A 16,211-nucleotide genomic window follows, 5' to 3' on the forward strand; every position below is an offset into this window, starting at 1 on the left:
ATCCGCGCGGAAACTCTGTCAAAATTACGTCTTAGTTTTAGGCAGAAAATTATCTGTAAAAGTGGCAATAACTCATATCGAGGGATTGTCACACCTTTTTATTTCCGTACCATTTGTATTTTGGATCAAGAACAAGTTTGCCGTTATTTTCAAGTTCAAGTTAATTCAAGTTTTATTTTACTCAATTTTAGGTTTTTTTTACCGCTTTTAATATTTGTATGCTTTACTGTCTTTTATTACTTGCATGCCATGCTATTCTCAGTTATAAACACTTTAATCATGTTGCTTTCAAATAATATCATGCCTTGCTAAATTATTCTAAGTCTGGCGTATGAGGACCGTCGTTACCGACGGGACTCAGTAGAAATAATAGGCGCAAATATCTTATTTAACTATGTTTTGACTTTAGTTTCCAAATGTATATTTTATTGTTTTGGCACAAGAGTGTGAGACAAATCAAGGTTTGGTCCGATAGCGCGAGAGTGTGAGGAAGGAATCGGAAGGTGGAAACTAGACATCGATCCTAAAAACAGCGAGAGCGCTTTAGGTATCATTTAGGATCTCATTTACTTTCAAAATACGCTTTCTAATTAGAACGGGAGAGCGAAAACAAAATCCTGTGGTTAAGAGGTGTGGTCTTTGTCAATAGCGTGAGAGTGTGAGATGGGACCTTTAAGTTGATATTTTCTACACAACGCAATAAAATCGTATTTGGTGCCCGAATTCTACCTAAGCCCTTAGGAACAGGGAATCCATATTTCGGACTCGTTTTTATCACAACTTTTAGACCGTTAGAAATTAGTATTTTCATTCCCATTTATAACCTTATAACCTTTAGCCTTAGCTTTGCACTGCAACAATAGATAACATTAGCTTGACCATTAGTCTCTGTGGATTCAATAATCTTTTAAAACTACACGATAGACTGTGTACTTGCAGTTATCATCCGACAGACACGTCAGTCAACAATCAAGTTTTTGGCGCCGTTGTCGGGGACTAATTTAGTCAATATTGTGATTCCTTTGTTGCGCAGTATAGACTAAGGCAACAGATTTTCTCTTTCTTTGTCGATTATATGTCAGACACTCGCTCTCAGAGCAAGGAGTTAGAGCAACCAATTGAAGATATCGAGCGTTATATTAATTTAAGACGCCGAATCAACAAATTTTGTATTAAATACGATCTTCCAGACCCTATTATCCCAATTTCAGAACCAAAATAAAATATGGCCGAAAGACCACAAAACCGTCCGTTGAAGTATTATGATGTTCCATCGCAAGAAGAACCACATAATAACATTGCAGCCCCTGCCATCAATCGAAACGATTTCAAGTTGAAACCTTCTCTGTTATCAGCCGTTCAACAAAACCAATTTTTAGGTAGTCCTACAGACGATCCTAACTTACATTTGTCAGTGTTTGTGCAGTACGCAGACACAGTGAAAGCAAATGGTGTCAGTCAAGAAGCGATTAAACTACGTCTTTTCCCTTTTTTTCTTAAGAGATAAAGCTAGAGCGTGGCTCTAGTCTCTACCTTTAAACTCAGTAACCACATGGGATGAGTTGAAGAAAGTCGTCTTAGCTTGATATTTTCACCCAAGCAAAACAACTATGCAAAGAGCTCAAATCAACAGAATTAAGCAAAAAGAGAATGGATCTCTTTTTGACGCTTGGGAAAGATACAAGGACATGATGCGACTTTGTCCATATCATGGCCTTGAAGAATGGCTGATTATCCATACTTTCTATAATGGTATGTTGTATAACACTAAGATGAATTTAAGCGCTACCGCTGGGGGTGCTCTAATGGGTAAACCATATGACGAAGCTTATGAATTCATAGAGAACATGGATCAAAATCATTTCCAATGGGGAGGAGAACGTGCTGCTGTAGAAAAACGAACTCCGAAAGGCAGAATATACGAAGTTAATGGCATAAATCGCGTCAACTCTAAAGTGGATGCGCTTACTCAAAAGATTGAAAGCTTGGCCATAACACCAGTAACTACCGTAGCTGTTATAACACCAAACTGTGAATTATGTGGAACCCCTAGGCACACTAATATTGATTATCAGTTATTGGCTGGTGTTCCCACCGACCAGACAAACTATGCTCAAGGAAACCCATATTCAAACACTTACAATCCTGGATGGAGAAACCATCTGAATTATTCCTATAAAAGTAACAATGCTTTGTTTCCAGCAAACCCAACACCTGTTATTCCACCTGGCTATCAGAAAGGAGCCCCAGTTGCTCCATAAGTACCTAGAAATTCAAATTCGGAGATCATGATGGAAAAATTTATAAATGCCCAAGCTTAACAAAATAAATAATTTGCAAATCAAAATGCTCATACGAGTGAATTGATGAAACAATTGTCAAATAAGTTTGATGATATGGCTATGATAACACTAAAATTTACCGTATTTTCGACTCCGATTTCACATGCATTCTAGTTGTTTTATTATCATTTTGTTGTGTTATTGCTATGTTTTTCTTTATTTCCAGGTTTTTACTTTAATCGGAGCCCCGATCGAGAAAAGGAGCGAAAAAGAGCCAAAAACCCTAAAATTCAGCATTTTGTACTTATGGCCTACCCCATGGCGGGCGCCACAGACCCTGCCATGACGTGTCCAAGCTCAACTTCCCTCAACTCCCACGTTCCCCACTACCTCCACTAAGGCGCCTCATTTTGGCCTTGTGGCGGGCGCCATGGCCTTGTGGCGGGCGCCACAAGAGGAAAACAGTTTCCCTCCCATTTTCAAGTTGAAGGGCATCCAAGTCATTTCCATCTTTTTACTTGCTTATAAGTAGAAACTCGAATTCACTTTTACAATCATCCAAACTTAGAGCAGAGGCAAACTCAGAGCAACTTTGTTTCACTTAGGCATATATTCAGTATTATAAAGTGGTAATCGCTTCGCATTGGAGTGTTACCACAATTGTGTAATCGAGTCTGTGATAGAGTCTGTAATCGAGTTTGGAGCACTTTGGAAGGAAGTTAATCCTGCCGCCATTTTCATTTCCGCTTTGCAATTTACTCAACCCTCCGATTGGAGCAGGTTTTTATTACTTGTCTTTATCTTATTTATTTTCCCGCACTCGCTTTACTTTATTTATTTCTCGCACTCGCTTTAAATTATTTATTTCCTCGCACTCGCTTTACTTTTATTTACTTTCCGCACTCGCACTAATTTTATTTATTTTAATGCACTTTTACTTTACCATGTCTAACTAAATCTATAAGGTTAGAATGTAAGGATCGTAATTGAACCGATAATCCGTACAATTGTTCGTAGAAACACTTAAGGGCCATTTTAACTTTCAAATTAAGTTTTCCCGCATTTCAATTCCGTTGGGTAAGATCGAAAGTCGTCCAACGTCTATTTAAACTTAATTGTTTTTAACTATTTCAAAAAAAGAGAAAGCACTTTGTTTAGTTCATTAGGAGATTTTAACATTAAGAAGAAAAGAGATTTTAAAACTATTTTCGGACGCGTTTATAAGTTTAGAGTCTGGTTCGTGAGAACCTCTTTTGGTTAAGAAATCCAGGTTATAATACTTTTCAACTTAGTCAAGATACTATATTTCTTAAAAATAGGTTTACTACTCTAACGCAATACGCGCCTTTTTATAAGTGACAATAAGAGGGTTTGATTAGGGAGTACAACTCGGTTCTGAATACGCGAAAGCGACAGTTCCTGTTAAATTAGTTCTTTTCAAAGTAGGAAACACTATCCATAAGTAGATCTCATAGCAAGTACTTGGATTATCAATTGATTATGTGAATTACATTCGACCCTGTCTTTATTAATTAAATTTATTTCAAAACTTTACTTTTTCTTACCCACTCTAAAAAACACCTATTTTGATTGTCTTTGATAAACACCATAACAATAGATAACGATAGATTGACACTTGGTCTTTGTGGATTCGACAATCTTTTATATTACTCTGACGCGTTCGTATACTTGCGAAAAGCACCGCATTAGGCTACCCATACCAAAATGTTATAAACCAGATCTCCTAAGTAGCCTAACAACAAGTCGTAGTAGCAGTCCCAACTGGAGCATTTCCTGGTCAACCACAACCAAACCCAAAAGGCCATACTAACGCTATCACAATTCGAAGTGGAATAGAACTAGATGAACCAGTTGATCCAAGAATCCAAAATCCAGCCATGTATCAAAACTATGATAAAGGAACTAAAAAGGTAAACAAACCAACCAATGATGGAAAAGAAAATGAAAGCGGAGAGGCAAAAGATAAATAACCACCTTATGTGCCTCCGCCACCATACAAACCACCTGTACCTTATCCCAAAGACTTGTTAAATCAAAAAATGAAGGACAATTCAAGAAATTCGTAGAACTTCTGAAGCAAATTAACATCACTATACCATTCACAGGAGGCATTATGAAAATGCCTTCATATGCTAAATTCCTTTAAGAGATTCTATCCAACAAGAAAAAGCTTGAGGATTACGAAATCGTTATGCTTACTATCGTAGCGCTATTATTCAAAACAACATGCCTCCTAAACTAAATGACCCTGGTAGCTTTTCCATACCATATGTAATCAGAAAATTTATCATAGACAAAGCTCTATGCAATTTAGGAGCCAGTGTTAGTCTAATGCCATTATCCACATGCGAAAACTCAATCTAGGAGAATTAAGACCAACAAAGATGTCTGTACAACTAGCTGGCTACTCTGTTAAATATCCAATAGGTATGCTAGAGAACGTTCTCGTTCATATAGGACAATTCTATATTCCAACCGATTTTGTAATAATGGATATAAAGGAGGATTCCCACATCCCTATTATTTTAAGAAGACCCTTTTTAGCCACAACTGGAGCCATCGCAGATATGAAGAAGGGTAGGCTAACATTCAAAGTCGGAGAAGAAAAAGTTGAATTTCTCTTAGCTAAATTCCTACAAGCACCAACTTTAGACGACTCATGTTGTTTCTTATACGTCATAGACGAATGTGTGAAAGAAATGGAGAAGGAGCCATTTAAGTACACTGAAGTACTGAAGATTATGACACCTCTTGTATTCGAAGGAGATAACTGACGTGAGTCATACGTAGATGACAGTCTGAGAGAATGTCTAGCACTAACACCAATCCCATGCCCTAAGAAACCTTTAATAGAACTCAAAACACTACCCAAAGATTTAAGGTATGAATTCCTGGATACCGAGCTTGAAAGACCAGTTATAATCAATGCTGACTTAGGACAGATAGAAACCGAAAAATTATTCCACGTCTTAAGAAAATATTCGACAACTCTAGGCTTTAACATCTCCGACTTAAAAGGAATAAGTCCCTCTATGTGTATGCATCGCAGTATGCTAGAGGAGGACTGTAAAACCTCTAGAGAGAATCAGAGAAGAGTAAATCCTATTTTGAGTGATGTAGTCAAAAAGGAGGTACACAATCTATTCGAAGTAGAAATCATATACCTGATATTCGAAAGTAACTGGGTCAGCCCGATACACGTGGTTCCAAAGAAGGGAGGTGTTACCATTGTTAGTAATTAGAAGGGTGAATCCGTAGCAAAAAGAACTCAAACTGGATGGAGAATGTGCATAGACTATAGAAAATTAAATAAAGCCACTCGTAAAGATCACTTTCCATTACCTTTCATTGATCAAATTCTTGAACGGCTGGCTAAACATTCACATTTATCCTATTTAGACGGATACTCGGGATTCTTTCAAAATCCTGTCCATCCTGATGACCAAGAAAAGGCCACTTTCACGTGTCCTTATGGTACATTTACTTATCGACGAATGTCATTTGGACTGTGTAATGCCCCTGCAACATTTCAGAGATGCATGATGTCAATCTTCGTTGATTTTATAGACAACATAATGGAAGTATGTATGGATGACTTCTCTATTTGTGGGTAAAGCTTTGAAGGATGTCTTTTTAACCTAGAAATGGTACTTGAGAGATGCGTTAAGGTAAATCTCGTATTAAATTGGGAAAAATGTCATTTCATGGTTCGACAAGGAATTACACTTGACCATGTCGTATCTGATCGAGGGATTGAGGTGGATAAAGCAAAAATCAAAATTATAGAACATCTTCAACTGCCGAAAACAGTTAGAGAAATTCACCGTTTCCTAGGACACACCAATTTCTACTGACGATTCATTAAAGATTTCTTTAAAATAACAAAATGACTAACGGGATTATTAATGAAAGATGTTGAATTCATATTCAACGAAGAGTGCTTAAAAGCATTTGAACATCTAAAAAATACTCTTATTACCGCACCCATCATGAAATCACCTGATTGGAGTAAGCCGTTTTAGATAATGTGTGACGCTAGTGATTTTGCTGTTGGTGCTGTCTTAGGACAAAGAGAAGATAAAAAGCTTCATGTTATTTACTATGCAAGTAGAACCCTAGACAATGATGTAGCAATAAATTCATGACCATCAAGCTATGGATAAACTTGACGTCAATAAAATCAGAGTCGTCCACGCACTTTTATTGTTTCCACAGGAAAAAAGAAAAAGTAAGAACAAAACCCAAATATAAGAAGTTTTCAAATCAAAAATAATTGGGTTTCACGTGTCCATCCTGATTTAGACGGATAATCAGGATTCTTTCAAATTCCTGTCCATCCTGATGACCAAGAAAAGGCCATTTTCACGTGTCCTTATGGTACATTTGCTTATCGACGAATGTCATTTGGACTGTGTAATGCCCCTGCAACATTTCAGAGATGCATGATGTCAATCTTCGTTGATTTTATAGACAACATAATGGAAGTATGTGTGGATGACTTCTCTGTTTGTGGGTAAAGCTTTGAAGGATGTCTTTTTAACCTAGAAATGGTACTTGAGAGATGCGTTAAGGTAAATCTCGTATTGAATTGGGAAAAATGCCATTTCATGGTTCGACAAGGAATTATACTTGGCCATGTCGTATCCGACCGAGGGATTGAGGTGGATAAAGCGAAAATCAAAATTATAGAACATCTTCAACTGCCGAAAACAGTTAGAGAAATTCACAGTTTCCTAGGACACGCCAATTTCTACTGACGATTCATTAAAGATTTCTTTAAAATAACAAAATGACTAACGGGATTATTAATGAAAGATGCTGAATTCATATTCAACGAAGAGTGCTTAAAAGCATTTGAACATCTAAAAAATGCTCTTATTACCGCACCCATCATGAAATCACCTGATTGGAGTAAGCCATTTTAGATAATGTGTAACGCTAGTGATTTTGCTGTTGGCGCTGTCTTAGGACAAAGAGAAGATAAAAAGCTTCATGTTATTTACTATGCAAGTAGAACCCTAGACAATGATGTAGCAGTAAATTCATGACCAACAAGCTATGGATAAACTTGACGTCAATAAAACCAGAGTCGCCCACGCACTTTTATTGTTTCCAAAGGAAAAAGGAAAAAGTAAGAACAAGACCCAAATATAAGAAGTTTTCAAATCAAAAATAATTGGGTTTCACGTGTCCATCCTGATTTAGACGGATACTCAGGATTCTTTCAAATTCCTGTCCATCCTGATGACCAAGAAAAGGCCACTTTCACGTGTCCTTATGGTACATTTGCTTATCGACGAATGTCATTTAGACTGTGTAATGCCCCTGCAACATTTCAGAGATGCATGATGTCAATCTTCGTTGATTTTATAGACAACATTATGGAAGTATGTATGGATGCCTTCTCTGTTTTTGGGTAAAGCTTTGAAGGATGTCTTTTTAACCTAGAAATGGTACTTGAGAGATGCGTTAAGGTAAATCTCGTATTGAATTGGGAAAAATGTCATTTCATGGTTCGACAAGGAATTATACTTGGCCATGTCGTATCCGATCGAGGGATTGAGGTGGATAAAGCAAAAATCAAAATTATAGAACATCTTCAACTGACGAAAATAGTTAGAGAAATTCACAGTTTCCTAGGACACGCCAATTTCTACTGACGATTCATTAAAGATTTCTTTAAAATAACAAAACGACTAACGGGATTATTAATGAAAGATGTTGAATTCATATTCAACGAAAAGTGCTTAAAAGCATTTGAACATCTAAAAAATGCTCTTATTACCGCACCCATCATGAAATCACCTGATTGGAGTAAGCCATTTTAGATAATGTATGACGCTAGTGATTTTGCTGTTGGCGCTGTCTTAGGACAAAGAGAAGATAAAAAGCTTCATGTTATTTACTATGCAAGTAGAACCCTAGACAATGATGTAGCAGTAAATTCATGACCATCAAGCTATGGATAAATTTGACGTCAATAAAACCAGAGTCGCCAACGCACTTTTATTGTTTCCAAAGGAAAAAGTAAGAACAAAACCCAAATATAAGAAGTTTTCAAATCAAAAATAATAAAATATAAGAGATTACAGGTAAGGGGGTTGGTTACACAAAGGGAAGGTATTAATACTCAAAGTGTCCTAGGTACTCCTATGGGGTCCTTTTTGTGTGCAAGTGATTTGGTCAAAAGGAAGTTTGATAAAATATAGTATGGGGGGATGAGAAAAGAATTCATGTATTACATTTTTTTTTGTTTGACAAGACCTTCGGTCTTGTGCCTACGTACCAACATAAAAACGAGGGATACAAACCTCGTAGTTTGTGGTAAAAATTTCAAACAAAATTGGCGAATTAATTTTAACAAAAGTTTAACAAGAAGGCACAAAAGGCTACATTTTTGAATGAGGTTATTAGTTCTTTTTGTCTTTTTTTCAAATTTAAGTCAATATGGTTAAGTTCATTTACAAATTTGATTAAGAAATAATTTTAAAATTCATTGGCATAAGGCCGAAGTTTCTAATCATTGAAACATGTCTAAGTTAGAAAACACAAGCAAAGAAAGTTTTTGAATAGAGGGAGAGACTTGGAAATTTAAGAAATGGGAGGAGATGAAGGGATTATCCTAGACAAAATTTAAAAGTTAAGAGTTGAAAAGATCTGACCAATGGGATGCAATCTAATAGACCATAATGTCATATAGAAACCCATTTTCCTTTGGACTTTTAGCGGCAACAAGCATAAGCAATATCCAAGGAATTATGTGAAGGTCATGGCATAAAATAAAGATATCAAGAATATCCAAGCAAGTAACTCCAATAGCTACCAGTCTTCAACTTCTTCCAATGTATCAGATGAAATATTCCTTGATCAACTCAGAACAATCATACGACATCAACAATAATAATAGTATAACATGTAAGCATAAAGTCAAGGTGACAACTGAGCCAGAAGCACTCAAGGTTTGCATCAGATGAAAGACACAATCAAGGATGACTCAGTCTCAGATAGTGGCATTGGCCAAGTCCTCAAAGCATAGGGGGGTTGTCTATCCTAAGTCCAAAAGTTTAGATCAAGCCCAACAGTCCACCAACATGTTTTTTAGGATTTTTGTTGCTATTATGTGTTTTAAGGTCCTAAGACGAAAAACAGAAACAAAATAAACAAACAATATATACAATCACATGATATGGCTCAAGTGAGCAAAGTGAAAAGAACTGAAACATAAATAAGTTGCATGAAAATGTAAATGGCAGATGAATGGTAAATGTACTGAAATTTAAATGTATATTTCATCAATCCTCTAAATCCAATAATATTGGTCAAACAAAATTCAAATCAACCATGATCAAGGCCAAACAGAAAGTCAAACATCACAAGACCATAAAAATGACTCAACATAATTTTCAAGCATTTATTCAATTAAAAATCAATTTAAAAATGAATTAAAATGCATTTAAATTTGGTCAAAACCCCAAATCCCTTCAAAATATCAAATAAATGGCCAAGGGATTTATCTTAGGTCAAACAAGGTCAAATGACCTTAGACAACAAATTTCATAATTTTTGGAACGTCAGAAGTATTTTAAAACAATTAAAAATATACAAAAAAACATTTAATTCATAAAAAAATATCAAATTATCCAAAAAATAATTTTTATTCAAAATATGGAAGTCCCATATTTTTTTGGTGAAAGTCCCATATTTTTTGGATTAAAAATGAAATTAATATGAATTAGACAAAATAAAGGGATTAAATGAAAAATCAGAAAATATAATAAAATTCAAAAAAACAAGTCCCATCAGATCTCCCTCATTAATTAAGGTGGCAGATCTGATGGCCAAGCGCGCGCGTTCCATGGTGCACTGCAGACAACGCGTTGCAAACTTGGTATTTAAAAGCAATGGATCGGATTAAAATGTAGGATCATGATCAAAGGGTTCAGTATATGCCAACACACCACCAGAGCCCTAGCTCCGGTCATCTTCTCCGGTGGACCTCACCAGACTGGTCTAACCTTAACCAAATGGAAAATGAAAAACAAGGATATTATTTCAAAGGAAAAATGCTCAGGAACTCGAATCTGGCCTCAATTTCTTCAAATTCCAAGTATATTGAAAGATACATGGATTTGAAATTTGAGGAGCATGATCTGAGTTGCTTCGATTTGACCTCAAAGCAACTCAATCTTGTTGTCTATATTGGTAGGTCTTCAGACAACTAATAATCAATCAAAATAGTTGAGAAGTTAGGGAGAATCGAAGAAGAGAAGTTTGAGAAAATTCACCTTTGGGTAGCTTCAATTTGGCTTGATCTTGCTTCCAATTTGCCTTGGCTCGACTCTAAATGCTTGTAGGAAGTGAAATGGATCAATGAAAGGCTTGGATTCTTGGAGTTTCAATCTCAAAGCAGAAGGAGAATTGAAACTTGATTTCAAGTGAAATCTTCAAGTTTATCCTTTAATGGAAGTTAGGGAGGCAATGGTGCAAAGCTTGGGCAAGAGAGATCCTCATTCTTATCACAATGGCAATGTATTTATAGGGTTTTGCATTGCTTTTCACACACTTGAAAATTTGGCCAATGTTAGAAATATTGGTGCATGCTTGCATGGGCGTGTGATAGGCCCATAAAATGATTGGAATAGGTCCATAAATGTGCATGAATGATGCTGAAATCTTAACATGAGGCCATGCAATTTTAATTTAAGTTTGGTCATGAAAATCATCCAAATGGAACCATGAAGAGTAACCATACGCAAGTCCCTCAATTTTTGTCCAAATGAAGTGATCTTGAGTGTTTTGGAAAGGTGCCATCAAGGGGAAAAACTTTTATGTTTAACACTTTTTCATTTGGAGCTTGGATCATAATTAATTTTGAGGTGGAGGTTTGAGAAATCAAACATGATTGATAAATTTCTAAGTCCCAAGTCAAATGACCACTTCTTCCACCTTGGGACAGGTTCCTTCATTGATGTTGTATCTCTTTCTTTCCTCTTCAATTTGGTCATAAATTTGACACCATTTGGATTTGGCATGAGGGAGTTATGTATTTTAGAAGTTGAGGAAAATTGCTTGTTCAATGGTAATGGCCCAAAATGACCTATAATGTTTCCTCTTGGAACATGCCCTTGCAAGTAAAATTTGAAATTTATAAAAGCATAAAAGTTGGAGAAGACATCTTGAAATTGATCATGAAACTTGGATGGCCTTCATATCTTAAAAATTGAGCCAGATATGGTCCTTGGAAGTTGACCTCTTAACTAGGGCACAAACAAAATGACCTATAATCTTTCACCATAAAAAATGACTTTCCATGCAAAACTAGATGTTGATTCCAACATGAAAGTTGTTTGGAATTTCATAAGGAGTAACTTTTATCTTGGAATTATTTTCATATGACAAACATTGTAGGAGATAGGGTCTAGGGAACCCTAGTTTTGACTAGTTGACTTTCTCTGGTCAACTTCTTTGTACCAACTTGCAAACTTGAAGTTTTCTTGATCTTTGGGACTTATGGATAATCATATATGCATAGTATGATTTAAAATGAAGTATTCCTTTATATCTTTGACCAATTGGTGAAGAAACTTGTTGAGGAAGTCACACAAGATACCTAGATGAATTAGGGCTTCCAAGGAAAACAAGGTTCAAACTCTTGATGAATTCTTGATTAAATTGGCAAATTAAGAACATGGGGATCCATATATGATGTTTAGAACTAATATGGACCATTGTTGGATTGATCCCTTGCACTAAGGGTCTCAAACCCTTGTTGTGAACTTGATAGGGCATATGTGGACACACATACTACCTACAAAAGGGACAAAGACATACATAGACATATTTTTGGTATTTTGGTTAGTAAACATAAGAAAAATAAAGTATAATACGATCAAATGTGCTTGGTGATCTCTCCCAATGCAATCCCAATGAATGAGGGGTAAGGAGGATACCAATATGTGATCCCAAAGCCAATGCAAAATGATGAGATAGCATGGGGGATCTTAGGGTCAAAATTGGGGTTTTACAGCTGACCCTATTTAAGGATATTCTAGATGAGGATGTGAAGGTTAAAATCTTCGTATCAACTCAGTAGAATGGACTTAAATAACAACATCAAGAAACAAAGTTTGGTCCCTAAGAGACCTCATGATGCATATGATATGTATGCAAAACTAATCTTTATGGGGAGTATGTGGCCACAGAGGAAAAGAATCCAGAGAGACCAAAAGTCCACAGGAGCATAATGCATTCAATAAGGAAAACTCACTTGAGGGCCAGAGACTCTAGGGATAAAAGTTATGAGTAGGCCAAGCTACGACTTTGAAAACTACTGAGGACACGAGGGTTTTTCCATGAAAATAAATCAATGGAAAGACTCGGTTGGGGAGAAAGGAAAGATGCATGTATTGGGATAACATCAATACAACGAAAAACACCTATTGGGGAAATGCATAAATTAGAGCAAAGCTGTAATACTCGAACACAACAGGGGATTGGAGACTTCACTTGGGAAATACGCACTCAAACTCAACTGGGGAATAATAAACTTCAACACATGAGTAAAATAGATGTATTATCTACTACGGGTTATTGGATAAGAAGATTAATACACTCGGACAGAGGGACATTCGTTACCGGTTAGGGTAAACATATCAAGGATGACTTGTTGAGGAAAATGAGGCATATTCATTACCGGTTACTGGGTAAGAATGACCTACTGGGAAAAGATGTCAAATAGGATTTACAACTACCTGTTATTGGGCAGAAAACCTAAGAGAGAGTATCCGTCACTGGTTAAAGTGAACATATCAAGGATAAGCTCACAAGGAAGAATACTCGTCACCGGTTAAGATGAACATATCAAGGATAGACTGCCTGGGAAAATACGAATTACAATTGCCGATTACTGGACAGAAGACCAAACAAAGAAAAAACCAGTCACTGGTTAAAGTGAACATATCAAGGATAAACTCTGAGGGGAGAAAAATAGGGATTACAACTACCTTTTTACTGGGTAGAATACCAAACAGGAAGCATATCCGTCATCGATTAAGATGATCATATCAAGGATAGATTTGCTAGGGAAACGAAAAAGAAAAAAAACAAATCCGCTGGAGAAAAACAAAGGAGTAAATTACCTTTTACAAGTTACTGGGTAAATTAACACAGGTAAAGTACTCAACACCAAGAAGAATATTATCATTTACTGGGCATAAAACTCTCGGGGGACCAAAAGATCTATCTAGGTAAGAACTAGAAAGAAACGGTCAAACAAGACTCAACCTAATGAGGATATAACTCAAGTGAATGGCTTCATCCAGATAAGGAGCTGGAAAGGAAACTAAAATAGTAATCATCCACGAGGAAATAACTCAGTGAGGACAGGAGAAAAGTTAAAAAAAATTATGCTTAAGGGGCTGACACTTTACAATTGAAGGAGGACATGCACACCAAATCTGCATGGGGAGATAACGTCACCAAGGCAGGGGATCAGAATAAACATCAAATGCGATAAAATGCACAATGAGATATCTGATGATGTGTTTTTATGCATGCATATGCATGAGTATGCATACGATTATGCTGACAAATAAGCACAAAGGATACAAATAATAAGGACTTGAATCATCACAACTAGATGTTCGACTAATCTCAACAAGATGGAGCACCAACTGGAGAACCTGCTAGGGATGAAAATAAATCATGGAGGATATAAAATCTACTCAAAATGATTTCAACTCTAGTTGGGGAAGTGGTGGAGAACATGCATCCAACCAACATGGCTTACTCCGTGGAGGAAGAAAGCACTACTGAAAAGTATCACCAAATCTTGCTGAGGAATAAAGAGGGATCTGCCGAGGATCCTATCAAGTCAACATTGGGGGGAATTTTAAGTCACCACAATCAAATGGGGGATAACCTTACAGGTGACACCAAAGAATACTGTTAAGAATCGAGCACCTCCGAGAAAAAGCTCCTATAAAAAGATGGAAGTTCACTGGGGTCTTAAGTCACAATCAAGAGATAAAACTCTTAGTGAGGAGAGCCAGATGCTCTACTGGGGATTTCATTAATAAACACTTTTGTGAAGCTTTGTTGGGGACATAATGATCTTCCAGGACATATCAAAGACCACAAAACTTCAAAGATCATCAAATTCTTCTTGGAGATAAACTAATTCCAAGGCACAACAACGGAATCAACCGGATCCATCAACTCACACAGGGGAGAAACTGTCATGGCTATGCAATAAATGCGCCAGGAAATCTAGATACCAAATAAAGGTTCCAAGATAATCTAGGGTTTATTCACAAAGTCTTAAACTGGGAAATGTAGAAACAAGAATGTCTCAGTTGGGGAAAGATGAATTGTAAAGGAAACAAATCATCAACTCAGTTGGAAGAAGAATCATTCACCAACTCTACCGAGGATAATAAATTACTCAAAGAGAAAATTATCAACCATGCTGGGAATGAATGACGAACTGTTGGGAAGGAATGAAGTCATCAAATGCTCGGGGAATACCAACAAGTGATTCACACATCAAGACTTACCGTCCTTGAAATTACTGTTGATATTCCTTTTTGAAATCGATTGCTTTTAAAGTAAATGCCTTATTATTTTAAGAAAAAATGATTATTCATTGATTTATTTGTTCCGAAATTATCATCATAAAAATTCAATTTTGAAACATAAACAAGTAAGAATAGAAACAATAGGATAAAAACTCAACTTTATTTAACAGAATGGTAGTCCGCAAATGGCGGGACTCCGTGGATCTTTACAAAGTTTGAAAAATGGTAATTTACATGGAAAATGGCCACACTAATTATAATGATCACTATTATCCCTACCAACTTTGAAATCCACTATGCTCTTGTCTTTGGTTAAGAACGGTGAATTAGAATCAAATGACTTCTCAAAACTGCTTCAATGATCAGGACCCACCCGAATGCAGTTACTTGCCATGATCCCTAATTTTTTCCTAGATTTCCCAAAGGTGGGGTACTCAATCTACCGGGATAAATTTTCTGTTTTATGCCTCTAACTTTTGCTTGGATCTCCCTTTCGGGTTTCCAATCCACCGAGACGCTCATTTTTGCCTAAGTCGCCCATTCGGCTTTTCAACTTAGCGTGTTGTTCTTTTCTTTTTAGGCGAAGTATTTCTTGAATGCATCGACATTCATAGGACGGGTGAACTTTTCACCATCCATAGTTGTAAGAATCAAACCTCCGTCTGAAAAGGCTCTCTTAACAACATATGGGACTTCATAATTAGGAGTCCATTTGCCCCTAGCATCAGGTTTGAAAGATAAAATCTTCTTGAGCACGAGGTCACCTTCTCTAAACACATGAGGCTTGACCTTATTATTGAAAGCTTTCTTCATTCTCTACTGATAGAATTGACCATGACACATGGAAGTCAACCTCTTCTATTCAATCAAATTCAGTTGGTCATATTTGGTCTGACACCATATAGCTTCTGTCAACTTGGCTTCCATCAATACTCGTAATGATGGGATCTCAACTTCCACGGGGATCACAGCTTCCATGACATATACAAGAGAGAAATGGGTTACCCATGTTGAAGTGTGGAGGGATGTACGGTACCCATGCAAAGAAAATAGGAGCATCTCATGCCAATATTTGTATGTCACAACCATCTTTTGAATGATCTTCTTAATGTTCTTATTCACAACTTCAATGACCCCATGTATCTTGGGTCTGTAGGGAGAAGAATTGGGATGTGCAATCTTGAAGTCTTTGCAAAGAGCTTCCACCATATTATTATTCAAGTTCGATTCATTATCAGTAATGATCTTACTTGGCACACCATATCGGCATATAATCTGATTCTTGATAAATTGGACCACCAAAATGAAACGATGTTCGTTTGGAGCTTTGGTC

General features: G+C 36.6%; 1 protein-coding gene across 1 annotated transcript; it reads left to right on the forward strand.

The window, feature by feature from the left end:
• Positions 1-1,772: 1,772 nt before the first annotated feature.
• On the forward strand, positions 1,773-2,261 carry LOC127101786 (uncharacterized). Its single transcript, XM_051039229.1, has one exon. It carries the CDS (start codon positions 1,773-1,775, stop codon positions 2,259-2,261), a length of 489 nt encoding a protein of 162 aa, XP_050895186.1.
• The last annotated feature ends 13,950 nt before the right edge of the window (positions 2,262-16,211 follow it).

Source organism: Lathyrus oleraceus, chromosome 7 (assembly GCF_024323335.1).
Source record: "Lathyrus oleraceus cultivar Zhongwan6 chromosome 7, CAAS_Psat_ZW6_1.0, whole genome shotgun sequence".
Taxonomy (NCBI): Eukaryota; Viridiplantae; Streptophyta; class Magnoliopsida; order Fabales; family Fabaceae; genus Lathyrus; species Lathyrus oleraceus.

Bases quoted from the DNA above. Each gene is read 5' to 3' on its own strand.
- LOC127101786 (XM_051039229.1), top strand. From the start codon at position 1,773: ATGAATTTAAGCGCTACCGCTGGGGGTGCTCTAATGGGTAAACCATAT.